This window comes from Botryllus schlosseri, chromosome 11, assembly GCF_051294905.1.
Source record: "Botryllus schlosseri isolate E-star chromosome 11, Bs_hap1, whole genome shotgun sequence".
Taxonomy (NCBI): Eukaryota; Metazoa; Chordata; class Ascidiacea; order Stolidobranchia; family Styelidae; genus Botryllus; species Botryllus schlosseri.
In genome coordinates this window covers 1,800,805-1,828,758 of record NC_137246.1, presented here as the reverse complement: position 1 = coordinate 1,828,758, position 27,954 = coordinate 1,800,805, and the positions used below count along the sequence as shown (strand labels likewise).

General features: G+C 37.5%; 2 protein-coding genes across 2 annotated transcripts in view; both read right to left on the bottom strand.

Annotated features, from left to right (window-relative positions):
• LOC145449835 (selenoprotein S-like) overlaps positions 1-16,144 on the bottom strand; it is a 189,308-nt gene extending 173,164 nt beyond the window's left edge. The window contains exon 1 of the mRNA XM_080328276.1: positions 16,123-16,144. The gene's annotated coding sequence lies outside the window, so the exon portion shown is untranslated. The remainder of the gene's footprint in view (positions 1-16,122) is intronic.
• On the bottom strand, positions 41-27,177 carry LOC145449830 (cytoplasmic phosphatidylinositol transfer protein 1-like). Its single transcript, XM_080328270.1, has 10 exons — positions 27,008-27,177; positions 22,413-22,561; positions 20,725-20,810; positions 18,275-18,282; positions 17,272-17,364; positions 10,961-11,065; positions 6,997-7,056; positions 3,813-3,916; positions 2,780-2,934; positions 41-1,380 (listed from the first exon to the last, which is right to left on the bottom strand). The coding sequence occupies exons 1-10, from the start codon at positions 27,053-27,055 to the stop codon at positions 1,313-1,315; spliced, it is 876 nt and encodes a 291-aa protein (XP_080184396.1). The 5' UTR covers positions 27,056-27,177; the 3' UTR covers positions 41-1,312.
• Between the last annotated feature and the right edge of the window lie 777 nt (positions 27,178-27,954).

Here is a 27,954-nt window from a genome sequence, read left to right as displayed (position 1 = left end):
TAAAAACCTCAACCCTAGATGAACAGCAATCCAACCCATATTTTCTCAGTCACGTGTTTATTCATGAAGACCGGTAAAAAAACCATTCGCAGAGAAAGCATGCATTGTATTCAGAGCTTTTCCCTTTCTGAATGTAGAAACGCTTCCCGCCAAATTACAGAAAAAAATGCAATTTGGTACATAGCCTCAATCTCCGCGTGTACGTTATGACGTTTATATAGAATTTGAGAAAACGATATAAATGGCGATCCAAGCACATAGAAAACCATGTACATAAAATACTAACACTACAAAAAAGTATTAACTGAAACATGGGAGATTACGATAAAGTTTTTGTCATAGTTACATGTAATACAGTCTAAAACACGTTTGATTCTCAGTAACTCTGCACATTCATTTGTATCATAAAACCCATAGTGCTGTTTCGTCGGTCAACATCATTTGCGATACACAGCTTAATTAAATCGGCAGAAACTTTGATAACATGTGGCTTCACCTTTTAAAAGTACGTCTTCAATAAAAATTTGGTCACAATATCATTAATAAAACGCGTAGGCTTTTGTATTGTGGGCAATCCAATAATCATTAATGAATAACTGCGTCAAATTTGTTCTGCATCGTTTTTGGTGACAGCTCAACAATTTCACATGGTAGGCAGTGAATTTTGGAAAAAAAAATTCAAAATTTACCAGTTGGAATCGACCCAAATTTGGCGTGCAGCGATTTTTTACGCAACCTGATAATATAGTCAGTGAATCCCTGGAAATCCAGGAAAAGTTATTTTGAACAACCAGGCTGAATATATTTTCGGAGATTCTATAGATTTGTTGCGCTATTAGACATTTTGCGTTATCGAAAGTGGGCACCCCACCCCTGATTGACTGCCCCTCGACTAAATCTACTTTTTCGACTACCACATATACTCGGGTACTTCGCCAACTAATTCCCTCCTTGATGTAGTTTTAACACGTCTTGGAAATTGCTACTTCTACTTGTAATTGAGTTGCAATTTACTTCCATCCGAGTACCAACATTGACTACATTGACCATCTCTACCTTCAAATCATTGTTATTGTTAGTGGCAGTTAGCACTTGTCGTGAGTATGGAAAGCTACGATAACGATCCACACTTTGTACACTGTACACAAATAGCAAGTTTGGGACTGTGCGTGCTTCCGTTAGCATAAACTAATAAATTATTGCGGGCTCACAATGATCTTTCAAAAATAATTAGAATAGTATAAGAAGATGGCAAAAAAAGAGGAAAACCGGAAAAGACTCTTCACTCTAAAAGTTGGGCGACAAATAATACTTAGGACGCGTCGTAAAAAACATCTTCGTTGTCGATATCCGAAGCGGTCGAACTGCTCGCGGACGTACCTGGACAAAGAGGAATGGATCAGTTTTCGTGACATGCTCACAAATCCCACTTGTAAAGATTACTTGGATTAGCTAAACTCACAACTAGACCTAGGCAACTTTCAATTAAAACTAGAAAGTCAACTAAGGACCTAAACTAAAACACCACTGACTAATAACTAGGGCAAGTTTTTGTTGCAGTCAAGTCTGTGGAAAGTTGCATTCATTTTTCACAAAAGTTGCATTTATTTTTCACAAAAATGCAGTAAAAAGTTGCATTTATGGACTTCAACAAAATGAATAGCCTGAAAAAATTGACCCAGTGAAAATATAATTTTCGGCGGTCTAGCATGAATGTACGTCAAATCAGAAAGGACCTCAAATTTAAACGACAGTGAAATAATCAAGCGATCTAATTACATATAGTGCCAAATATTTCCAGGGAAAATTTAGTTGCATGAAAAATGGAAAAAGTTACAAAATGTTGCAATATAAGAATCCTCCAAACAGCTTAAAACACCTCTCTATATAGCTTCTGAAGAAAGATGTAGGAAGCCGTAAATAAAAGTTGCAAAAGTAGCAAAAACTTGCCCTACTAATAGCTGATGATATGAATTACTGAACAGCAAACGAGCTCAGAAATGTCAGAGATGGAATCGGCATTCAGGATGACGGGGTTTCGAGTTTGAAATGGGAGGGGTTCGACCAACAACCCCCCACCCCACCCCATGGCAACGAAGCTGTTTATAGCGACGACTCTGAGCTAGCAATGGCAGAAATAACATCGGTATTCCGATCCACGCCTAACGATGGTACGTGATTTTCTAGTTGGACAGCAACTGGAACTAGAACACTACCCACTTTTCAAAATTTGCAACTAGAACTAGCACTACTTACTTTCTAAATGCACAACTGGAACTAGAACTACTCACTTTTCAAAATCCACAAGTAGAACTAGAACTACTTACTTTCTAAATCCACTAGAACTAACCAACCACTTTTTTTTTAAATTTGCAACTAGAACTAGCACTACTCACTTTTCAAAATCCACAAGTAGAACTAGAACTACTTACTTTCTAAATCCACAACTAGAACTAACCAACCACTTTTTTTTTAAATTTGCAACTCGAACTAGCACTACTCACTTTTCAAAATCCACAACTAGAACTAGAACTACTTACTTTCTAAATCCACAACTAGAACTAACCAACCACTTTTTTTTTAAATTTGCAACTAGAACTAGCACTACTCACTTTTCAAAATCCACAACTAGAACTAGAACTACTTACTTTCTAAATCCACAACTAGAACTGCTCACAACGCGCCACTGGAACTAGAGAACTACTGAAAATGAGTAGTTAGTTGGCCGTCAACTGCTAGATTGAGAGTTTCTACAAGTCAGCTACAAATACAAACTCACGGCTTTGTCTCACGGACGACTTCTTTCGACCTTTCACCTTGGAATTGGTTTCGGCCTGTAGCTTGATTTCATACTCCTTCATTTTCTCCGGCGTCATGTCGTACCAGCTGTCGATCCACGCAAAGGCTTGGCGATGACCGACGAGTAAGATATCTCTGCAGAAACACGAGAATGCGCGTGAGACAGGTGACTCTGAGTGAAGTTGTCAGCCTGTGATATTTGCGCTCAAATATTTGACTCGATTCTGACCCAGCCCTATCAGTCTGAGATTACTGATTACATAATCCTCTTAGGTGGCACCAGTATTACATTTCTGCTCAGTGAAATTGAAGACAGTTTTGCATTTTCATCAAGGCTGGAGGCTTACTAGTCCACAGGGTTTATATAACCTAAAAGAATTGATACAAGGCCTGATATTTCCGCCATCAAAAGTACGCTTGTTATTATTAGAACGCGATATCATCAAATGACATGTAATGCCTCGAGATTATACAGTCCTACAAGTGACACATTCAGTTTTCTGCGACGTTCGGTAATGAAAAACCTGACCACTTCGCAATCATTCTCGATAGCATTGCCCTAAGTGAGATTCACTACGGCATTAAACAGAACAGGATATGGGCGAGCCGCATCGAAAAATGGATGATGACTCGCTCTATGCTTTGAAACAAAAGTGTTGCATGAGGCCAAGTACGCGTGACACTCACGGTAGTGGAAGCAATACCAGCTTTTGACAAAGGCAAATTAGGATATTATCGTTTATTTTTAAGATACAGATTCTATTGTTGGTGACTTCTAATCTAACTGCGTTACAAACACGGGCAGGTCTGGAACAATTTCACTACAAGGGAATTCTGCTCCAAATTTCATATTTTATAGCTCGGTCTTTGGGAAATGAACTCACAATTCAGATGCCATGTTACCACAGATTTGATTGCATCAGAAACACGAAAACAGCAAAGATGTTTGCATTTTGAAAGATATTTGCTGTTGGTTGGTCGGCACCAGAGTAAATCAAAGAGACAGCCCTTACCTTATCGACTTCTGAATGAAATTCTCGACTTTTGATTGAAACGCCCACATATCAAACTTTACCAATACTAGTTTATATGAACACATGATCGGCTGTTGCGTTTCCTGTGACGAATAAAACTGGATTTAACAAACAGCATGCACATTATGACATAAATTCATTCATAAAGTCACATACACATGATAATGAACCGACTTTGTGATCGTGTTAAACTGATCAATTCCTTATATCCACACATAAAATAGAAATCGTTGTAATAAAATTAGGGTTAAATGTTTTATGATGGGGGTCGGGAACCTTTTAGGTCAATAGAGCCGTCTTAATTGCATCATTGCAATTGTAATTCCCAAGGAGTAATATAACAAAGTCAATCAATTTTGATGTCACATTCATAGATTTGACACGTTCTCTCATACAATGGTTGGTCGTTTGTAATTTGTGGTTTGACTAACGAGTCGAACCAGAATACGCGTCTCTGAGAAGGTAGTGTTGGCTCAAAAATTGCTTGAAGAGGTCATTTTCACGTGCTACTGCAATGGTTGCATCATTGAGAAGATATGAAGATTTAGTAGCCAATGCCAAGCACTCCCTCTCGTTTACAGCTCTGAATTTCAGTCCAAACAGAAAGCCAGTAAATAAAGCCAATAAAGTTTGACAGTTTATTCATCAACTATCGAAGAGTGCTATTAATTCGTACACCGGTATACTTGTCTGTGTATGTTATTAATATTTATTTATTCAGTCAGTCGGACCGTGTCCAAAATTCAAAACAGATTCGCGACACACCTAAGAATTTGTGGCAGCATTCTGTTTGATAATCACAATGTTAATTCATTCAACATAGATCTCGGAGGTATTTTGTGTTATTATCACACCAAACAGGTTTTTAGAATTATGAATGAATTTTTCATAATCACACCAAAACAGGTTTTGAAATTACGAATGAATTTTTGTCATTGTCACACCAAATCAGGTTTTCGGGATTATCAAGAAACTTTTAGTGCTATCACACCAAAACTGGTTATCGGAATTATGAATAACTTTGTTGTTATCACACCAAGAAGGTCTTTCAGGATCATGAACGCTTTATGCTTCGTCAACTTTATTGAAACATTGCCAGTCCCGTCAATATCTAGCAAAAATATTGCTTGGGCCAGCATTGCGGTTTGTATTTGATGACCAGATGTAGTTCATCGTGAGTGCATGGCTACTCAACTGGCAGACTGCGGCCCTAAGGCGAACCTTTCCAGCCACAGTATTTACTTTTTCAAGTTTTAGATTTTTTATGAAAACCAAACCCATCATCGTCGACTGGAAAATCTTTAATCGCAAATCTAAATCTTAATCATATTCCGTTCAGCTATTATATCAGCGTTTTAAAAAACTGACTTAAAAAAAAGGAATTCGCATCTGTACAAGCAGCGAAAACACGAACCACTTTAGAACCACCATTTAAAGATCTAGCAAGATATAAAAATGATAATTCACACACTAGCTGTGACTAACAGAACAGAACGATAAATATATTTTGCTTGTTGCTTTTGCTAATAACGCTTTAAAGATTTTGTATATATCTCTATGGTAGGCCTATTACATTTGTATGACTGTAAATTATTTCACAAGAGTTATAACGTACTACAGGTAACTTGACCTTTGCATATAATAGCGAGTATCGTAGACCTGCTGTAATGCATACCACTAAGGTCGTTAGGAATGCAATTTATGATTAATGCTTAACCCTGGCGGAACAAATTTGAAGCACAGCAGAGTGAACTTTATTGTTAATGCTGATTGTGTTGCCAACAAGACTTGTGTTGGATGAGTAGCGAGTTGCTATTGAAATGCTTATTTTACCTGATATGATTTTAAAGTATACGCAAGTTTATGTTGCATCGAATGTGTTGCAATTTGATGTGAAAATATTTGTTTTGCATTTACATCTATGTGATGGTAAACCCCTCAATGTATATACATTATATTTACATTGCTAATTGCTAAATGCCAAAGAGGTCGACGTTATGTTAACTCAATCAAAAGACCATCAACACGCAGCTGATAAACGACACAATTCATGGCTTTAACGAGAGTGCTATCATCAATACAGCAAATATCATAAATTCGATACAGTGAAGATGTTAGAGTATTGGTTTTCAACCTTTTTGACCGATGAACCTTCAAAAATGAAAATTAGCCCTAAATTTAATAATGAAAAATGTATGCAAATGCAACTACAATGTAATATTGGAACCTTCATTTAGTGCTGCCTGTTTGATATTACATAATTATATTACTGATAAGTTCTATTACAAATTCTAAGAAGCGAAGTTCGCAAATTCCTGTTGTAACTTCATTGGGATTGTTCGGTTTTCTTTGAAAGAAATGCCACTGCTATAATGCTAAGTGTTGCTTGATTGCACTGTCGAAATTTAACAAAGTTTGCTTATAAGTCTTATCTCCGAAACGATTTGTAGAGGCTGATTTAAAACAGTTTCATGCATTTGCACCATTGTGATTTGTGATATACGTCCAAAATAAACCATGAACTCTCTATTACGACACCATGCAGAAAAATACATTCCAAGTTCTCAATGAACTCAAAATGTGATGTTCTATTTTTCTAGTTATGGACAATCGTTTAGCGTCTTGTGCTTTGGAATTGAGATATAAATTTCTAACATATTTGGAGCACCGATACCGGCCCGCGGAACTGGTGGTTGAGAACCACTGTCTCAGAGACATAATACTTAATGAACAAAAGATAATTTCTGCTAAAACACATCCACACAAACTCGCAAGTAGCTTACAAAACAAGGTTTAAATATACTGACAAGTAGCGAGTCATAAAGTAGTATTCGGAATTGATACTCAAGTAGAAGTAGAAAATCATTGATTAAAAAGTACCCCAGTATATTTGAAAAAGTACAAGTCGAGTCATTGCACAAATTGACTCGAGTCGGGAAGAGTCATTATCCATTTGCAAGAAAATGACCCGAGTCAAGTCAAGCCAACGAAAAATTGCGAGTCGAGTCTAGCAGTTTTTATTTACTTTACAAAAGTTAAAATGTAAAAAGTACATAGTTTTACGTCAAAAACGGCTAAGAAAAACAAGTAATTCTTACTGAGCACCTCTGGTAATACGTTAGGCAAATGTCAAAAAAAACACAATATCGATTATTTCACTGACCCGCCACCCAGGTAATAATGGGCCTCGTTCCGTTTTCTTGGATTTGAACTTTGTGCAATCCTGAAAAAATAAGTCATGGCGATGTCAGACAGGAAATCCATGAAAAATTCATTGACAGTAATGAGTATCAGGTTTCCGGTCGAATATTCCAATATCACTCATGACATCACAACAGTATGAATGACGCGGAAAGTTGAAAAATGTAAGGTATATTTTATGCGACCGCAAAGAAAATGCCAGTTTTAAATTCAAGGTAGGCCTAAATGTAGGATAACCTACCAATTAGGGTTGGATTATCCGGATAACGGTTAACCGGTTAACCGGTTAACCGCAGGTATTTTCACTATCTGATATCCGGATATTTTTCTGCCGGTTAACCGGATAAAAAAGAATCGTTGCTAATGCATTTTACACGTTTTAGTAAGCTTCAATAAGTCGTATTCAATGTTGGCGCGGCCGATTAACGAGAAGCGTGTTGCCAATTAGCGAGATTCGTCTGTAGGGCCTACACATTGCACAATGTAATGTGACGCGATCTCCTGCTGAGAAGATCGTTAAATTAGGTCATTGATTGCCGCGCGCTCGGCTATCGTCTCTGGCCTGATTTATCGCGTCTTCAACAAGCCGATAGTTCCACTGGATTGAAGAATCGCATCTGCAATGGGCCATGTGCAGTGTACACACTATTCCATCGCTGGCCTGCACAATCGCATCTTCATTGGCTTGGTGCTCACGATATTATCGTTGACCTACACAATCGCATCTGCAATAGGCCTACGAACGATATAATCGCTGGCCTAACCATCTCGGACCCAGCATGCATTGGCTCCTATCTCTCGATGGCTTGTTGACGATACGCCGTTAAGTGTATTCTAATTAGTGATTCTGAGAGTGACACCGCGAAACTGAATGACATCGAATGTTCACAAAATGTGCGTGCGTGCAAGCGCAATTGATTTCTGCTGATGATTAATTCGAAAAAAAAATCGAAACCCCCTGATTTTATTTCAATCCCCCTACATTTTCGGCTGGCTGCGTGCCTGATCACGTGAATTAGATCGAGGTATCATGTCGGCATCAATTCCAGTATCAGCTAGTCGTTCTTCTAGTACTACAAATCTAAACATAAGGATGGTCAAAAGGATGTAAAGCCGTTGAAGTTTCCGGCGTGCGACCTGCCAACCTTTTGACTCTCTACGAAGCGCTGCTTTCTAATCAGCCCACTTCTGTGGAAGCTGAAAAAGCATTCAATGAACGTGGACTCTTTGTTATAAAATTCCGGTCCCGGCTACAGGATCCCGCAATTGATGCATATGTGCTTTAAAAAGAGGGCATTGCAGAAGCAGTGACACATGAAATTTGCGTGGTTTTTCTCGTATTCGCTCATACTGCGCGCGTATAGGTAGGTACTCTACAATAACACTGTGTAATGATTTTGCGATCCGTTTTACATGCGGACCTAATGAAATCGATTGTCTCACTTAGCAGTTATTATCCGGTTAACCGGTTAGATAAATTTCAAAATATCCGGATATATCCGTTATCCGGATAGTGAAAATTATTGATATCCGAACTAACCCTACTACCAATCTATATAATATTGAACTCAACCTTTTATACCATTATTTACGGTATCACTATATTAATATTGTTACATATTGGCAATCGCCCTGATTAAGAAAATAATGAAACATAATATTGATAGAATTCCAGGTTACGGGCTCTGGAACCCACATAATCGCCTATCAAAATCGGTATCGTTATGGACAATCTCATTATGGTGAGACAATGCGACGTCCACATCAACTCATGACAATTCGTCAGAGTCACGGCTCTTATAAATTGTGATACCTTCCTTTAGGCTAATTGCTGTTTTATGTAGTTTTTTTCATGTAAAAACACACACAAAGTGATTTGGTGGTGGAAATTTAGAGCAGAATTTGCAAAAGTCTGCAAAAACCAATCAAGTGTCAGGTACATGCAGAAAAACCATGTTCTGTGGCTGATTTTAAACATCGTGTGACGACTTTAAATCTGACATGTTTTACTGTATTGGCCTCCAGATTTTAGCGATCCAGAATATCAAAATATTATTAAAAATCCCGAATTATAATGATTAATGATAGGAGGTGGTAAATTCGCTTTGAATGATTACGAACGATACATGAAGTCTCGAATCGCAAGGCTTCTGAATATGCCAATATCTGAAAACGAATTACTAATTTCTTTTCGCATTTAAACATTCATTACATCATACATCAGAATCGATGTCAGATCACAAAAAAAAATACCCAAGTGAATCTATTCTGTTCTCTGTCACAAAAATTATATGGACCGATGGTATTTTGAGTAGCGCCAAAATGCACCGACAAACCTACACAAAACAATTGCTTAATATTTGAAATTCAAAAAGTGCCAGTAGTGCTTCGATTGTGATCAAGTGCTCACGGATTTGCTAAATGGCCAAATCAATTTGATTTGACTGATAAGCTGATGCAAAAATAACGGTGATCATCATCATCGTTGTGTTGTGACTAACTGTAACAATTATTTTTCCTTAATATATTTTACAATTATAATTCACTCCACGAGTCTATAATTTGATAACATATTAGTTAATATCATGTTATTGATGAAAACAGTTATTGAAGCATTGTATTAAAAAGTAGCACATTGTCGTAAATACTGATTCGATTTGAATTTGAGAATTGGTTCGGAAGGTGGTAAAAGTTAACCTACTACAAACCAATATGTCTTCTTAGCTTGCTACTAATAGCAAGCATCGAGCAGCACATGTATGAGGTCAGACTCGAACTTTCAATCAATCCATGACAGTGCTATGGCTTAGAAATGACTATCCATTAGCTTTTCACGGCAAAGAGCAGATATGTGCACGATTTTCTATATCCATTCCATAGTGTAAATGATCGATGCTACTATTTTGCAAAAGATACTGCAACGAATGCACCACGCATCCGCATCACAATCGACTCCCAGTTTGCATGCATAATTTAGACTCAACCACGAGAGGAAGACAGCCCTGCATGAACAGAGAGGCGTTTTAATAATAGATAGAGACAGTAATGCGAATAATACTACACCAGATTTGACATTACGACAATCAAATTCAAGTCAGTCAAGATTGGATCTGACAAGATTTCGCGATGTTCTGCATGCTTTCATTTCTATAATTTATGCTTTCACTTTCATAATTTATAAGATATCTATCTTCTGAACACAGTAGAGTATCCGCCAGTTGTCTAGGGAAAATCATATAACGGACCCATTAAATTCCACACTGGCAAGGAAAAAATGTCACTACTCACGAATTTTAGTGTGTATTCATAACAACGGACTTTTACAAACTACCAATCTATTTAGTCAATGGTGAATTAACTACTGGTCTTTTGAGTAGTTGTAGTTTTAGTTGTGGATTTGAAAAATATTACTTGTCGAACAACTAGAAAACCCACGTCGTCTCTCGGCGTGAATCGTAACACCGGTGTTCTGTTGTGTGATATTCTTACAGACATTGCTAGCTCAGAATCATCGCTACTAACAGTGGCGTAGCCAGGGGGTGGGTTGTGGGGGCCGTAACAATTTTAATTTCAAACTTGTACTGGTGTTCATGTGTCCGATCCCATTCCGATAAAATAAAAATGAATAAGTTGACTTGGAGTTGAGTCTAGTTGGTTGCGGATTTTTAAATTGATTTGTTCTTGTTCTAGTTGTGAGTATTAAAAGGTGAATAGTTGTAGTTCTAGTGGCTAGTTTTAAAAATTGAGTAGTTCCAGTTCTAATTGCGAACGATTCTAGTCCTAGTTACGCATTTTGAGAATCCAGTAATTTGTACAAGACTGCATGACGCAGCGACACAAATCCATTTCAAATGTGCAATTGAGGATGATTAACAAGATAGTAACAAATGGGTTAAGATTTTTAAAGAATTATATTGTTCCATTACCTCGTTTTCTTTATAAGACTTTTCTGGCACTTTGTCGTAAGCTATATCCACGTGATCAATCTCTCTTCGTTTTAAATCTGAATCCGTCAGCCCAAAATCTTTTATCTGCAATATATGGACACATGTAGGCTACAATGTACACTCAAGCTTTACAATCGCAGTAATAAGTGGGGGCGGTGTATCCTCCGACTGAAATCAACAAATGTTACACAAATGAGGGTAGGTCTACTATTCATCAGTCTACTATTGCGAAACTCTTCGACATACACGAATTGGTATTCTATAAAGATACAATATAGAGACCAAAATAAGTCACAACAGTAAGAAGCAATATCAAACCCAGGTAAGCAGCTATACTTCCGGGAGGACAGTATAGCTTGATATAAAATTTTATATAAAAAACAAATCCAATGGTATATGAAAGAAGATTATCAACTGCGTGCTAACTGTAACAAGCAGTTTATTGTTATTGAATGCTATCCAACAGAGTTGCTCAAACATAACTTTTTCCTTCCAATTTTACAGACTATTCGATAGAATTATTGTTTGGCCAAAAAAACGCTACACAGCAAATTTGGCTAATTCCAACTTGAAGAAGTTATTAGAACAGTGGTTCTCGGACTTTTTTAGACATGCCCCCTTTTACGATAGTGAAAAATTTCACGAACCCCACATTGTCATATCACAAAATGCAATCAGTATGCTAGCAATCCGAACTCTGATAGTTTGATGGCATGGTAGGTTATTACTGTTAATGAGAGAATTCTCAAATATGAAATTCGGACCATACACTAATACTCGGAGTAATAACTATGAATCGGAGTGATATCTCGCTGAAAACCTGTTCAGTTGACTACAGCTTTGTGCCCTTTTCAGATGCTTTCACACACCCATTTTGAGAACCACTGTATTAGGGTTAGCAACTCTTATTTTGATTCTCTAAAAAACTTTTTTTTTAAATCTTACCATCGTGGTCTCAAACACGATGCAGAGCAGATTTGGCTTAATTCTAACCAGTAGAAGCGAGGTTAGATTAGAGTTAAAAATTTTGGATTCAAAATAAAAGTATTTACGGTGCGTAGTTCTTCTACAGAATTTCCCAACAACAATATTATTTTTTAAATCATAAACTTTGCGCTCCAATAACTTTGCTTCTTTGGAATTAAGCTAAGTTTGGTGTGCAGCGGTTTTTAGACAACCAAACAATTTTATCAGATATCCAGTGAAGAAAAAGGTTCATTCTTGAACAACCCTACTATCCAAAGACAGTCATTTGGAAGGCACGACTAAAATTTGTCTAATTCCGGCAATGAAAATGACATCGTATTTGGGGATGGGAAAAACCAAGTACCGTAGCCTACTTGAGCGCCACAGCCGCATAATAATAACAGCTTTCGAAGCTCAAACATGAAAATGGTTTCGTACTTCTGGACCGAGCAACAGTTTCGTAATGCTTTGTGGCTGTTATGAGGGTCAATCACTGCTTGACGCAAGTGTCGTCAATAAATATTCTCAGTCTAAGTGAGACGTGTTCTGTTTACCGATGCTGAGATATGGCCAGACGGATGTCATTTTCCGCGTTTCCAAATTAGATTACAATTAGAAATACAGCTACACTCCTACACAGTTCTTTTCTAAATTACTCAATTCAGAAATAATTGAAAATCGAAACAAGTTCGGTTCATATCAAATCATACATAATCCACATAAGCACGAGAATTACAAATGACTTGTATATACAGCAAGCTTGGCTTGTTTCAGACTGCGCAGCTCTCCTTCTGCGTTTTCAGGTTAACCAGAAATCAGATTAGAAATAAGATTATAGCACAGAAACATTCGACAAAGTAGGATTAGAACTAGAATTAAAGAAAAGAAACATCTCACAAATTTAGATTAGAATTAGATCACCTACATTTCGCTCAAATTAATCTAATTACAACAAATTATAATTATATGTTGGTGTAAGTCTGGTAACGAGATTACAACGGTGGGTGTATTTAAACTACATTTTACGTCGATACAATATTACTTTTGGTATAAAGACGTATATTTTTGATCGTAAAAAAATATATTCTTACTATATTCGAAACCGACTCATTATAATTGATACACAACTCTTATTTTAAGTAGTTGAATAGATAGTTCTGCTAAATACTAATCGTAATTACTACGGTAATTAGTATTAGGACAGTCTTCAGATAGAAATTGTAGTACTGCGATTAATAGTCCGTAATTCCCAAACAGGAGAAAGGATCTGATAAGTATTTCTGACGAACCACTTGGGATTTTGTTAAAGACAAAGATGTAAACACAATAATAGTTACACAGGCTTACGGAATAGTGACGAAGTCAGTTTCAGATCACGCTTATATAACAAGGAGGGGATATTTGGCATTTCCGCATCACAGCATTTCTTGAAAACAGGTTACGCGAATCACGTAAATTACCGCTTGTATTTGAAACATAAAATGTCAATTCCTTCAACACAGAGATGACGTAAATCGGAGAAAAATACCAAATCAGAGTAGCCTACAGCGGGCTCGAGATAATTAAGAACAAACAAAACAATGTGAAACGGAATGATGTTAATCTGCACAAAGCTTGAAATAAGAAATAAGTCATGACACACCTGAAATAAATGCATCACTTCAATAATAACACATCATGGAAGAATCGAGCCCATTCGAGATTTGGTCGTGATCGTTCTTTATCTGCCCTAGTCGATTTATCAGAAAAGCTTTGCTATGCATGATGCGCTCAAATGTCATTAACAGGGTTGTAATGACTCACGATTTTCAGATGACTCGACTCGACTCGAGTCATTTTCTCAAAATACGGAAATTACTCGACTCGACTCGAGTCAATCTGTGTATTGAGTCGACTTGGACTCGAGTCATTGCGCAAGACTCGAAGCAAGTCATTGACTCGAGATTCAGACGGCCAAGACCCACATTTCATTGTAATTTCGAAGCCAACACACTATTGGGATTTCGTCTGTTGGTACTGGTGCTTGAAAATGCGACCAGAAACTGCTACAAGTGGGAAAAATTAATATATTATAAATGCGAACCATTCAATATCACCAAACAGAGTTAAAAAATTGGGTTTAGGAAGACTTTAACTTGAAACTGAGCAGTCAACACAACGACTTGGACTCGGACTCGAGTCATAATACCATGACTCGGACTCGATCCTCTGTTCGCTGACTTGGACTCGGACTTGACTCGGTGGGAATTGAAAATGACTCGACTTGACTCGAGTCAAAAATATAAAAGTGAGATTGAGATTGAGATTGCCATCTATTGGCCATGATTTTGTTTGTACAATTTATTTCAAAGGTAATCGTGGCCAAGATATGGCCGAAAGAAAATGAAAACTTCACATAAAGTTACTTCTCTGAAAATGGGTGAAATAGACATAAGCTATCGTACTCTGATTCTAACATGATGATGTATGCATAATATGTCATGTCATGTACAATTTGTAGCCTACATCATATATATATATAATGTATAATTTGCTAGGTGAACTTTGGTCCATTGAGATGGCTGTACGATCACGATATAATGTGTTATTGAATTGTTGTGTAGCTCGGCAACTGCTAAACTTTTAGCTCACGGTAGAGTGCTATTTTCGCATTTAGTTACCTGGCAATCAATTTTATAAATAACCTGTTGTTTGATATAGCAACTGATCAGAAATTTCAGCGCCTGACACAGTGGCATCACACTAACACCTATGAAGTTACGCCACTCAAGTTCTAAAATGTTTCAAATGAAGTGACTAGGGCAAAATCCATCATATCTATGCAATGCATAACAGCCTAGAAATTGCTGAGGTTTCTGTTATGGATTGAACAGTTTAAAATCATATTTTGACTTGGTGCAAGTTTAATCACACAAATATTTGCAGCAAAGTATCATTATCTCCTATATATATCTATCTGAACACAGTACCTCATTATTAATCAATTCGACAATCACGGTTCCAAAACTCTACCGTTTAGGGAGATAGTTGAGTAGCTAACAATCAAATCAAATAATTAAAAATTATAGTCATATTGAAATGAACCCGAATCGACTGACACTCGTCAGGTGTAATCGTCAGCAACTAGTAGAGAATTGGAAAGAACATTGTATATCAACGAACCTATCACCAAATACGAACATACTTTTCAATTGTATAGTGAAGTTTTGTGCCAAGAAGGTTATCAAATAGGCTAATAACTAAAAACTTGAAGAACCAAGAAGAATTACTTGCTTGAGACTTGGGTTGGATTGACAAACAAGTGCTGCCTGAGCTAGACGTACAAAATCGATCCAAGCTGTATCAAAGAATCACAATGTGATACCTACACTGTTATTTGAATTTCCAGACCAGAGCATGGATTTTTAGACAATTTAGAAATAAATTTCAACTATCAATCTCAATACGAAAAATATTCTTCTGCCAGCAAAAAAATATCTTGAAACTGAATCTCAAATACGGACGAAGAAATCCCCGGAACACCAATTTGATGACGAAAAGAATCAAAAGTTCATGAAGATATGTTAATGCTATCTATAATATCTATCGCCAACCTCTATAGTGTGGTAAACAAAAGATTCAACAACATAGGCAAATGTTCAATTAATGTCAAGAAAATAACTTATTTCACAAGGACTTAAGGAGATAATGATAAAGTCGTGGAGCAAAGTGTTCGCCGAAAATCTACAGATTAGCCTACTGAGAAAGCGCAGGAGCCGACTGATGACATCATAAATAATTTTATAAGCAGTGTCTATGCTAATATTTGCTTAGCAAAAACGTAACGAGCAAGCTCTCATGGTCGTTTAGTGTGATAGACAGAGTATTAGAAGAAACTCCTAGAAGTTCATCACTTCAATATACAATTGAATATTATATTCATATCGTAAATATTCGGGTTTATTTCAATGAATATAGTATTCAATTATATACACAGTGTAGGTTAATTCTTGATTACGTAGCAATCATTTTGTTCAAGAATCAGCAGACAGAAAATTGAGTGCTTTTCTTAAACTTATGATTTGAAATCCACTTTCCGCTGAATATCTACGCATTTAAGATCCAAAACTCCTGCATACAATAGTTCGTTCAGTGGTGGGATACAATGCGAGTTTAATAGGAATGTAAAAAATCACATTTCTACAACCAAATATATTACCGTTTGTGCAACTGAGGGGGTATTGCTGATTCTATGTTCTTATTTCAATCTGCGGTAATTTCTGCTGTCCTGAAATAGTTACAGAACTGTATAATGTGGAACGAGCCAAGCTTCACTGTAGCCCACATACATTTGTCATTCTCACGCTTTACGGAATGAGGTTTGATTAGATATGAACTCGTTTAACTCAACTTGATTTTTGTTATGTTTGTTTCTTTCTAATACTTGGGTTAATTGAATTTCCAAGTTTTCACAAATTCGGTAATTCTAATTCTAATCATAGTCTAATTTGGAAAAGTAGTGGAATTTTCAGGTTGTCGAACTCTGGCGGAGATAATATATTGCTGTCGGATTATATGTAATCCAACGAGACATTTCTCCTGCACTGCGCCATTATATTTTAACCATCAAATTGCTAGCAAGGAGGAAATTACAAAGTACATTTGCAACAGAGCTGACATGATTGCAGGTGCTCGTTAACATCAATGGGGTTGCGACTTGTGTATATGATTGCGGTATAAGGCACTTTGGTTAAAACGAGAGAAATTGCAGATCAATTATACTACATTACCACAATATACAATTCACATAGCCTACATATAAATGTACCAAAATTCCACTTTTCTACTGAAAGTGAAACTTTTAACGCGTTAGCGTGGCAATCATTTGCATGCTCAATTTCACAACTTGAGACTTTTGGCGGCAGGGGAATTAACTATGTTGTTGGCCATGCCAGGAACAAGAGTGGGTTTGGTATTGTATGCCGAATCCGCAAAATTTTTCAGAAAATATTTGCACTTTCAGATAGAAATTAGATTTGCCATGAATGACGGTGACACTGACTTTGACAGCTCACTGATTCATTCCGACAATAGACATGATTGCATGATAGATAAAAAACAATTGTCAAGTTTTCACTGTCGCACAGTTTCATTTCTCCACACCCCTCGTACCAATATAACAATCTGCTGCACTACCATAAATATTCTAGGGCTTTTGATGACGTCAAAACAGATTAAGTATACAGATTATTGGCGTTATCACAACCACCCCAAATTCTGCTGAAGTATACACATTGTTATCCAGTTTTAGAGCTGGTAGTACCTAGTACTGGTATCTTAATCACCTTGCAAAACTTCGTTTCCTGGGACTCAGTCATTCCGTTGTTATCTTCATATCTCGTTTCTATAAATATCGTCAATCGCGGGAGGTAAGGACACTGAAAGGAATCATAGGAAGGAACGCTATAACAATGTACAAATTGACGAATTTTTTGGCTGCATGTATTGTTACACAAATATGACATTTTGAAAATTCCAGTCACAAATTATACTGTGCCTTGTAGATCTTGAAAGTCATGGGTTAAACATTGTTGATTATAGACCTGTACATAATACCAATATAGTTAGTTGACAATAAACTAACTACTAATTTGTTGATTACTTCTAGTTCTAGCTGCACATTTAAGATATAATGGTTGGAGATTATTTTGATTAGAGCCCGACCGATTATCGGTTCACCGATATTATCGAGTCAGTATCACACTTAAAAAGAATTACCGGTATCGGCCATTGGAGGTGAAAAAATATCGGCAATTTTCGCGACGTTACAACATGTTGGTAGGCAGTCAGAAAACTATATAATCCTTGACCCACTAGACTTGGAATATTGCTGTATTTCATATAGCTTACACTTTCAAGGTGTCCAGATGCAGCCTTTCTAGTTTATTTCATGTTCGAATGTGACAATGGCTGTAAAGCTGTTGAAATAAATGCTCCAAAGTTTTGGAAATGCGTCTTTTGAGGTAGATTCCAGCTTATTTGAATATCGGCTGAATATATCGGTGTTATTGGTGAAGTTGTTAGATATCGGTTTTATCGGTATCGGCCAAAAAATCCAATATCGATCGGGCTCTGATTTTGATATTAGTAAAATTGCAGGAGCAAGTGCTGTTCACATATATAACTACATATTATATTCACGAGAAGCAGAACTCAAGATGGAGAATGTTATCAAGTGTGCATAAGAAGAGTACTGTTGATTAGAAAATTACCGAAATAAAATGTTATATCCAACACATACACGTCAACGACACCATTTGTATTTTAATATGCAGGCAAAATACTCACCGAATATTCTTTATAAGATACATGAAACAAAGAAACACAATTAAGAGTAAGTCATCACCAGGGAATTGTAAACTAGTGCCTATGCAATAAAGAAATTAATACTACAGTAACCAAATCAAAATGACAGCCTGTAATAACATAATTTGGTGTCCGGATACATGGTTTTTATTGCAGCATTTTAACAAGACCATTTTAGAATTGGTCCAATCATCACTTGATTTCGAAATGACAAATTTTTCGTACTTCCTAAAAATTGAAGAGCTTCTAGGAGGTACAGAACTTCAGTTTACAATTGAATAATATATTCACATTGAAATAATCGCGAATATTTTTGGCTGACAGTGGTAATCGTCAGCAACTAGTACAGAGTTGAAAATAACATTGTATATCATCCAGAGGTGGTCAAAGTAGTCAAGAAAGCTACTCAAGTAGAAGTAGAAGTAGCGACGAAAAAATCTACTCAAGTACGAGTAGAAGTACTTCCTAAATAAGCAACTTAAAACTACTTGAAGTAGAAGTAGAATTCACTGACTTTAAAAGTACTCAAGTAAGTAAGTAGTTGTGAAAACGATCCTAATTCGTTCACATTGATTGTAAAAAGGTGCAATTTGAGCTATGCGAAAGGTGACGAGCTTGATTCATATTGATGCATACCAACAGGTATCCAATTTTCGCTTTGCTTTTATACTTCAACATGTATGTTATCCAGAAAAAAGAACTGATATTAATTATAAATCAAAGTATATGATACTGGGAATTAAAAGTAAAATGTATATACTACTTCTAAAAGTGGAACATGTATTTGGGTTGTAACGACTGCAATCATGACTCGACTCGAGTCATGATTTTTTGGTGACTCGACTTGACTCGAGTCATTTTCTTAAAAATGAAAAATGACTCGACTCGAGTCAATTTGTGTATTGACTCGGCTTGTACTCGAGTCATTGCGCATGACTCGGTGTCCGAGTCTCGGACCAAGTCATATGACTCTAGACTGGGTCTACCAAGACAGGCGTTTCATTGTAATTTCGAAGAATAGTAAAGTTATCACACTATAATTATTTTGTCTATCAGTACTAACACTTGAAAATGCTACCAGAAACTGTTATAAGTGAGGGAAATTAGCATATTATAAATGCGAACCATTCGATATCACCAGACATCTAATACCGAATACTGTGCACGCATATTTTCTGTACCACCATCACTGCCGTTTGTTATGTATTTTGGTTCGATGAAAATAAAGACTCTCTCTCTCTCTCTCTCTCTCTCAGAGTAATAAAAAGTGGGTTTAACAAGACTTTAACTGGAAACAGAGCAGTCAACACAATGACTTGGACTCGGACTCGAGTCAAAACACTATGACTCGGACTCAACACTCTACTCCGTGAATTGGACTCGGACTTGACTCGGTACTGAATTGAAAATGACTCGACTTGACTCGAGTCAATACTATAAAAGTGAGATTGACTTATGACTCGGAACCTTGTGACTTGGTTACAACCCTGCCTTTAGTCCAAATAGTTTCAAAGGTGATATGCTAAAGCAACTCTAAAACTAAAAAAAAGTCAGAGTCCACTTTTCCAGATTAGGACACGCCATGGACATGCTAGATTACGATATGACAAGTAAATGCTAGATTGCGAAACATCAGTTTCAAACGTCATAATGAGCCATATATACTGTGATGAATTATTTGATATGGGCGAAGGACGACAATGTGGTGTAAACGGAACCAGGCCAACCCGCGACCTAAATTATATTCACCGATACTTTCGTGAAATCATACTGGTCACTCCGTATCCACTGCGCGCGAAGCGCGACGAAAATTCTTCGCTTTACTCAACTTTTATGAAAATTAAATGTTGATACTCCGTGAAAACAGCCCCGAAATTTCTCAGGCTATCTTCCTGATTGGAAGATTAAACTACTTCTACTTGACAAACTGAAGATAGCGAAAAGTAAGTAAGTAGACACCAAAATATTACGAAGTAGAAGTAGAAGTGGAGAAAATCAGATCTACTTGAGTAAGTAACAGAAGTAGAGGAAAACTACTTGAGTACTTCGAAAAAGTAGAAGTACTTCGTTACTGACCACCTCTGATATCATCAATAGTAGGGTTACCATATTTTGAGATTGGGAACAGTGGACAATTTTCCCCGGGCTCCCAAATTTACTGAAGCGGAATAGAAAACCATGTTTACACGGCCCAAAAAAAGGTCATTTTTTCTGATTTGACTCCCTAAATACCCGCTTTGACCTTATATAATCAGTGTTGACAACAAAAAGGTCATTTTTCAGACATGACGTCCGCGTAACCCATTGTCTATCTTTTAGGCCAAAATTCAATGTCTTTTGTAGTCTTTTTGAGCATTTTAGGCTAAAAAGGAGGACGTGTGGTGACCCTAAAAAATCGTATCGCCGAAAATTGTGGTATAGACCTAACGTACCTGTTACGGTATATGGGTAGTAGTTCCACGCTTTTTCTGTCACATATATCGCAGGCGTTATCGATCTTGCCCAGGACGGTAATCGACTACAAATATGAAACATGTATCATGTAAGGCAGGGGTCGGCAACCTTTTGCTAGTCGCGGGCCAAATTTCGGGTGTACAACTTCTTGGCGGGCCGGAATTTTTCTTAGTACTTTATTTTACGCCCACTTCGATATATTATCCTACATTGCTGCAATCTCAATCACCAATCAGAAGACACATGTATTTACACTTCAACAACACAGAATAAATGTGACAATTGACGCAGCTTGCTTTGTGAACTTCTGGTAACAAGTCGGATGAAACAAGAATCAAACCCTATTCAAAATGGACGTCCGAAATACGTGATCTTAGCTTGCTCTTCGTGAATTTCATTGTTCAAAACTATTGTTCACATGCGTACGTGTTTTCAAAAATCGAGAACGTACTCTTTGTCAAAGTCATGCAGCGATATGCTCTTTGTGTGATTTGTGTCATTCAATTCAACTGCATCGCATTTCAGAAAGGCCCATTTGAAATTTTCAGGCAATGTTATTGGCGTCCACATTAAACGGAGTACTGAATAGTCAGAATTCATTTTGTAGAGAAGACATGTGGGAAAAGCGGGTGAATATTCAGTAGTTAAATTTCGTATCACAGTTACAAATGTATAGTGTTTGGTACTAGGTTTTCTCTCCTCCAGTATAGGAAAGTGAGCATAATTTTTTTTGTACTGTTGACATTTCCAGAGTCACTGATTTGTTTTGAATGCGCCTCAACATCTCATGTATTTAGTAGTTTTCCCCCTGAAGTTGCAAATTCAATTTGTTCAGATGTGACGTTAAATGTACCAGGAAAGCAAGATGAGATACCAATTTTCGATTACAACATTATGAGTAAGCGATATTTGTGTTTTCGAGGAAAGTTTCTCAGTTCATACACTCGTGTAAACATAGCTGCTCGACTTAATGCGCGAACATGACAGATATAGGCCTACGTGACATCGCCATATTGATTCTCTGCTTGTAGTAATATCTGGCGTAACTGATTCAGTTAATGAGACTAAAATCATATTAACAGTTTTCGTCATTGTGGCCAAAACACTATTCAGGTTTGTTGTCTTGGCACACAATGCCTTCTGGAAAATTAAACTATAGATAGGATAACTAACATTCGGAGGCTAGCTATCTATAATTGAACAGTTTGAGATTCCGTCATTGCGTCTGAGATGTTCCAAGCGTTTTTAAGCAAAGGAAGGACACCTTTATCGTCACACCCCATTAGAGTGGTAAACCCTTTAAAAAAGTCTGGAATACCTTCGGTTGCGAGACACACCCGATTGATAAGCAGTTAAGCACTGATCCAGTCTAGTCTATCTCCATCTCCTACTTCAACCACCTTCGTTTTATGGCGTAACAATAGACTAATACGATGTAGGCTACTATTATATCGTAGCAATGCCGCTTTTTTTTCATGCAGTGCTGCACTGCAGATTGAATCTCAATATGAAACGGCGGGCCGTATTCTTGTGATAACTAATTATTATGTCGCGGGCCGGACGATTTCGCTTGGCGGGCCGGACCCGGCCCGCGGGCCGTAGGTTGCCGACCCTTGATGTAAGGTGACAAAAACTCTGAAAGAACAATACAACAGTAGTTACATACGAATTCAAGTGAATCCTTTTTTCTGTGAATTTCCCATCTCCATAATCTTCATCGTAATATGGCTCGTTACAAATGACTTCAACGCCTTCTCCTGCATCACTTTGTTCGTCGCTGTGTCGATTTATCATATATTGCTGACCAAGTCGGTACTAAAATAGACAGATGATATATATTCTGATGACGTTCATGAAGTGAATGATTCTAGCACGACCAACACAACCGATAACTAGTACCTCCACCGACATATTCAGCAGATACTCAAGAGATATGGCATCCAACTTGAGACGCATTTCAAAAAACTCCACAGCATGTATTTGAACAGCTCTACGGTTACGGTAATGGCTATGTGCACAAAATTAGACTAGAAAGGCTGCATCTGAAGAGCCGTAAATTATGTGAAATAGATCAATAATCCGTCTAGCAGATTATAGTTATCTGACTTTTTACTACCCTGTTGTGAAGTCACCAAAATTCCGGATATTTTTTACCGCTAATGGCTGATAGCAATATTTCTTTCAAAGTGTGATATTGATTCGATAATATCAGCTGTCAAGTCTGTCAGGAACAAGTCAAAGTCAATTTTACCCAGTAGAGCAATTACCAAACATTATCTCAAAATATAATCAACTAGTGTGGTTATATACACATTCGAATTTACAATTGGTTCAATAACACGGCTGTTTACATTGGCTGAAGATTAGCAACAAACTCAGTATAATCTTGTTGTCAGGTGTCTGCGAGACAAGGTCTCAAACTAACCAGGACATCAAGTGAAGCCTGATCAATCCAAGAAGGACACACAGCAGCAGTCAGCTAGCAAACTTCTCGAGTCGGGTTACACAAGAGCACCTACACACAACCTTTACTCTGACCTCTGAGTTATATCAGACAAGATGAAAACATCACATATCAACATTACCCACAATACTGGAGGATACTGCCACCTACACCAAACCTTTGCTCTGTGTAATAATTATGATGAATGCACAGCATATCAACACAGGCACATATCAAGTTACATTTCACAAAATAGATAAAATTATATTAGCGGCATTTCGCTCCAATTAGTCTGATTAGACAGAATTATCTAGTTGTCCAAGTCTGTCTACCGTAGGCTTACCATATTTTGGAAATCTAAAAAGAGGACACTTTTTCAGAAATTTGAGACTTGCAAAACCGGAGAAGAATTCTCAAAAACCGGTGAAAGGACAAAAGGGCGTCCTCCGAGGACACTTTCAAAAAAGTCAAAAAAGAGGAAAAATCCTCTTAAAAGAGGACGTATGGTAACCCTAGTCTACCGCCATACACAATGTAGTAACCTAGTAAGATATGCCAGTTACAGCATCACACTGGGATATGGGATAGTCTCATAATATTATCAATATAATATCCTCTGCCAATGATTCCGAAAAGAGCATCATCACCCTGAACATGCTGAAATATTTGCTTTCGAATGGACTTTTCTTGTACTACTTGAAGCATAAATCAGGGGTTGTCAATGGTAACCATTGCTTGCAAGCCAGAAGTGACACTTTTGATTAAAAAAATGATTAAGACAGGCATGTTAAACCTAATTCATGTCTAGGCAGTAGATGGATTTAGACTTTTTGTGGCTGTGCCTTGCGTGCCTTTCGACCGCAGAATGTCGCATATGCGGGTGATTGATTGCTCTTTGGCATCCAGGACAGACAGTCAAATCATGCCAACAGCCTGAACGTAATACATATTACATAATATTTATGGCTCATCAGGGCTATGTTCTAGGAATCACCTTTATTTGCAAATAATGGCTTTAGTAAACATACAGTGATTGTCAATTGAACAATGAAAATACCCCACTATAATTTCAAATCACAATTTTTTAGCAGCAGTTATTATGCTTTTCTTCGAATTAATCTAAATTTAGTATACATCGTTTTTTAGCCAACTTAACAATTTCATGGAGTTGCCAGTATATATTTTTTAAAATTTGTTATTTTTTAGTACATACCGTATGAAATTTTCTAACTTTAATAGCTTTGCTTCTATAGGTTGGAATTGAAGCAAAATTTTGTCTGTATGTGTGGAGTTTTTTTTAGGCAATCAAACAATTTTATCGAATAGTCAGTAAATTTTGAAGAAACAAGTTATTTTTGAACAACCCTAACGTGGACACATTGAAATTGGTTATCAGAACTAGATCACCATTCCGGCTTCCACGAATACAATTTTGGGTTGAGAGAAAAAAATGTTATTGAGCTGCCACACTGCACCAATGCACTACTTTAATGATAGCAATTATCTTACCGCAATCTATCTCTTGAATTACCTGTACCCATTTATACTATGCGCCCTGCACGAGCAGTACATGCATAGTGCATGCGTAAATACTGATCATACAGTTAATGAACTTGTGCGTATGATAAGTTACCAGCGATGGTTATGTTTTGGTATCAGGGGAAATCGATTACGCATGTTGAATTCTGCTCTCGACGACTCAATTTCATTCTGTTTGCTATGCCAATGTTGAAAAGCTTGATACAATAATTTCTAATCATTAGGCTATACACTTAACGGCATCTCTAAACGATTGTAGAGTAGATAGGATCCAAAGCCTGCGAGGCCCAAGACGCAATAGCTCCGGCCCGCGACAATATTTTGCGTACCAGGCCTATTGCATATGCGATTGCTCAGGCCAACGATTATACCGTGCACAACAGGTCTGTTGTCGATGCGATTGTTCAGGCGTGTTGTTGGCACAATAAATCAGGCCAGCGAGGATTACGCTCATGTGCAGCAATCAATGATCTAATTTCGCTTGAGTACAAATATAGCAAACCAACTCAGCAGGAGATTGTGTGCTGTTGTGCAGCGGAGAGGAATCTCGCTAATTGGCAGCGCCCAACACTGATAATACGAATTACTGGGCAGGATGGCTAAATGTGATGCAAGATTGAAAACAAACAAGAAAAACGGTGTGATCTCAAGTTATATTTCGAGGTAGATTTTTTCCAAGTGTTGTACCCATGCATAATGCAACCCCCCTCGATTTTAGGACAACAAAATTGGTAAATTTTGTGGATTCTATATGGAAAATTGCGTTAGTAGCTTACCCAACGTAACCTTCCGAGTCAGTTCAAACACACCAACCTTATAGCTCTGCATCATAATTAGTTAAGCTCAACTCCTGGATTGTATATAGTAGCCCACAATCATTATTCATAAATCATTAGTCATCACTGACAAGTTAGTCATCATCTAGAATCGAAGATTATACATTTGTCAAAAAAATACATCTGAACTACATTGAACCATTGAACCAGTTTGAACTGGAATCAGTCTGAATACTAGTAAGCGCTCAATATTGCCGATCTGACATGTTAACTTCGCCTACCGACTACTGCCATCTAGACATGTCACTCAGTTCCCATCACTTGTGTTTTGTATGTTATCTACAGTAACTTTTCGTTCAGAATTCATGGCTATTTTTTACACGACCTATAGTCATTGTAGTGTCTGTGGCAAGATTCTGGCAATCCCTTGAAATTTTTTTGTAATTTACACCAAAAAATCTACTATGAATGTTAATGTGTGGACTAAAACCATGAATTGTATAAACTGAACAAGGTAGTGAGTTTACTTTCAAGTCTGTTTATTTATGTAACACGACTACGTAGCCTATACGGCCTACGCTAGTCGTATGCAAAATCCTCAGAATAAAGAGAATATAGCAAAGTATAGATAAAATGTTAAGAGAGAGAGAGAGAGAGATATGGTATTCTTTTTCGCCTGCACCATCGAGATGCTTTGACGACGGAGATGCGATACGGCCTTCATAGTAAGGTCATCTAGTCTGCAACCCCGTTTTTTTCTCCTCCATGCTATCCGTGATTGCTGAGCGCCTAGCAGGATAGCCGCGGATACCAGTTTTTGAGTCTTTCGTCTGACCCGGTCGGGGATCGAACCCACGACCTACCGATCGAGAAGCCGGACGCACAACCATTACACTATCTCGCTCGGTAAGAAACAAGTCACTGTTTCTTATACGGTTTAGGGCTAGCCTAATACACCAATATTGAATCGGTGTCCCGTGCACACAAAAGATTCTACTCACAACACACCAGTGTGACGCTAGGAACTGTCTTGGCACACCAAATATATTACTATAAACGTACCGGGATTCCAACCCGGCTATTACAGTTTCGTTCAAATCTTTTTTGTTGCCATTGTTATGTCAAGAATTACATGGTATGTGCTAGGTTATATGTTTCGAAACTCCTAATATTGTTGGTTTCTGGCTTACTACTGGCTAATTTGGCTATAATGCATGAATGCAGCTAAACAATTTCATGAGGTAAATTATTTTGTATTTTTATTCAATAAGTACAGACCCTTCTCCTCTCTTAGCAATGCTTCATCTGGTTGGAATTGAGCAAAATTTGGTGTGCAGTTCGAAACAAAGTTATTTTTGAACAGTTATTTTATTACGTTATATAGCTTATAGGAATCCTAACCGAGGCTAACCCTAATACATACGGTAGTGGATGAAAATGAAGTGCTTAAGTACTGTTTCTCGCATGCATCTAATGTTACAGTATTCCCATTGTCATACTAACCTCGTCAGTTGTCAGCGGCATACATACGCGGTACTCTTTCAATATCATAATGCGACTTCTTCACTGCCGATATTTGCAGACTGCAAGGTTACATCCATACAATGATAAAGTGAAAACAAAGTCTGCTGTTTTGAGAAGGGCTGTATTCGTGAGCTAAGATACAAAATTTATCCAAGCGGAAAAAAATATGTAAAAAGACAAGATATGATTTACACTTCGAAAGTTCATGATGATATGTAACCACTAAATAAATGTTGAATACTCAGGCCCTGAGTTAAGAAACATTAGACCAGTTAATTTGCTTTATATTCTTGCCTTCTAATTGCCTATAAATGCCTACGATTGTTCAAGTTCAAGTTCAAGCTTATTCATAAAATTTCATCACTTCAAAACATCACAAGACTGCAATACAATGAATGATAGGAAGATGCCGAAACACCCACCTGGGCCTAGGCGATGTAAAGGAGGCATGCACAGTGCACACTGAATGGAAGTAAAAGAAGCTAATATAAAGTGGCAAGTGACGGAAGGCGAGATCGATATGTCAGGTCGTGGTCCGGTATAATCTTGAGGATGGGCTATAGTTAGGCTTACCATACGTCCCGTTTTAGGCGGGACAGTCCCGCTTTTTACCGTCTTGTCCCGGCGTCCCGACCGGTCAGCCAAACGTCCCGCTTTTTAAGGCCGTAAGGTATTGGCTTACCATACGTCCTCTTTTTTGAAAATTTAGGTCAGATTTAGAGCAAATTGCGAGTGATATGCCGCATATTAGCACCGAAGTGACGCTCCGGCGGGTATTTCGGAGCGAAAAACGGTGATTTTAGCTCTGAGCGAAAAGATGACCTTTTTTTTTAGTCATCCACCTGGCAATGTGGAGTGAAAAGCGGTATTTTGAGATCTGAGCGGAAAATTTGTTTAGTTAACCAATCACAAAGTGGGAAAAGTTC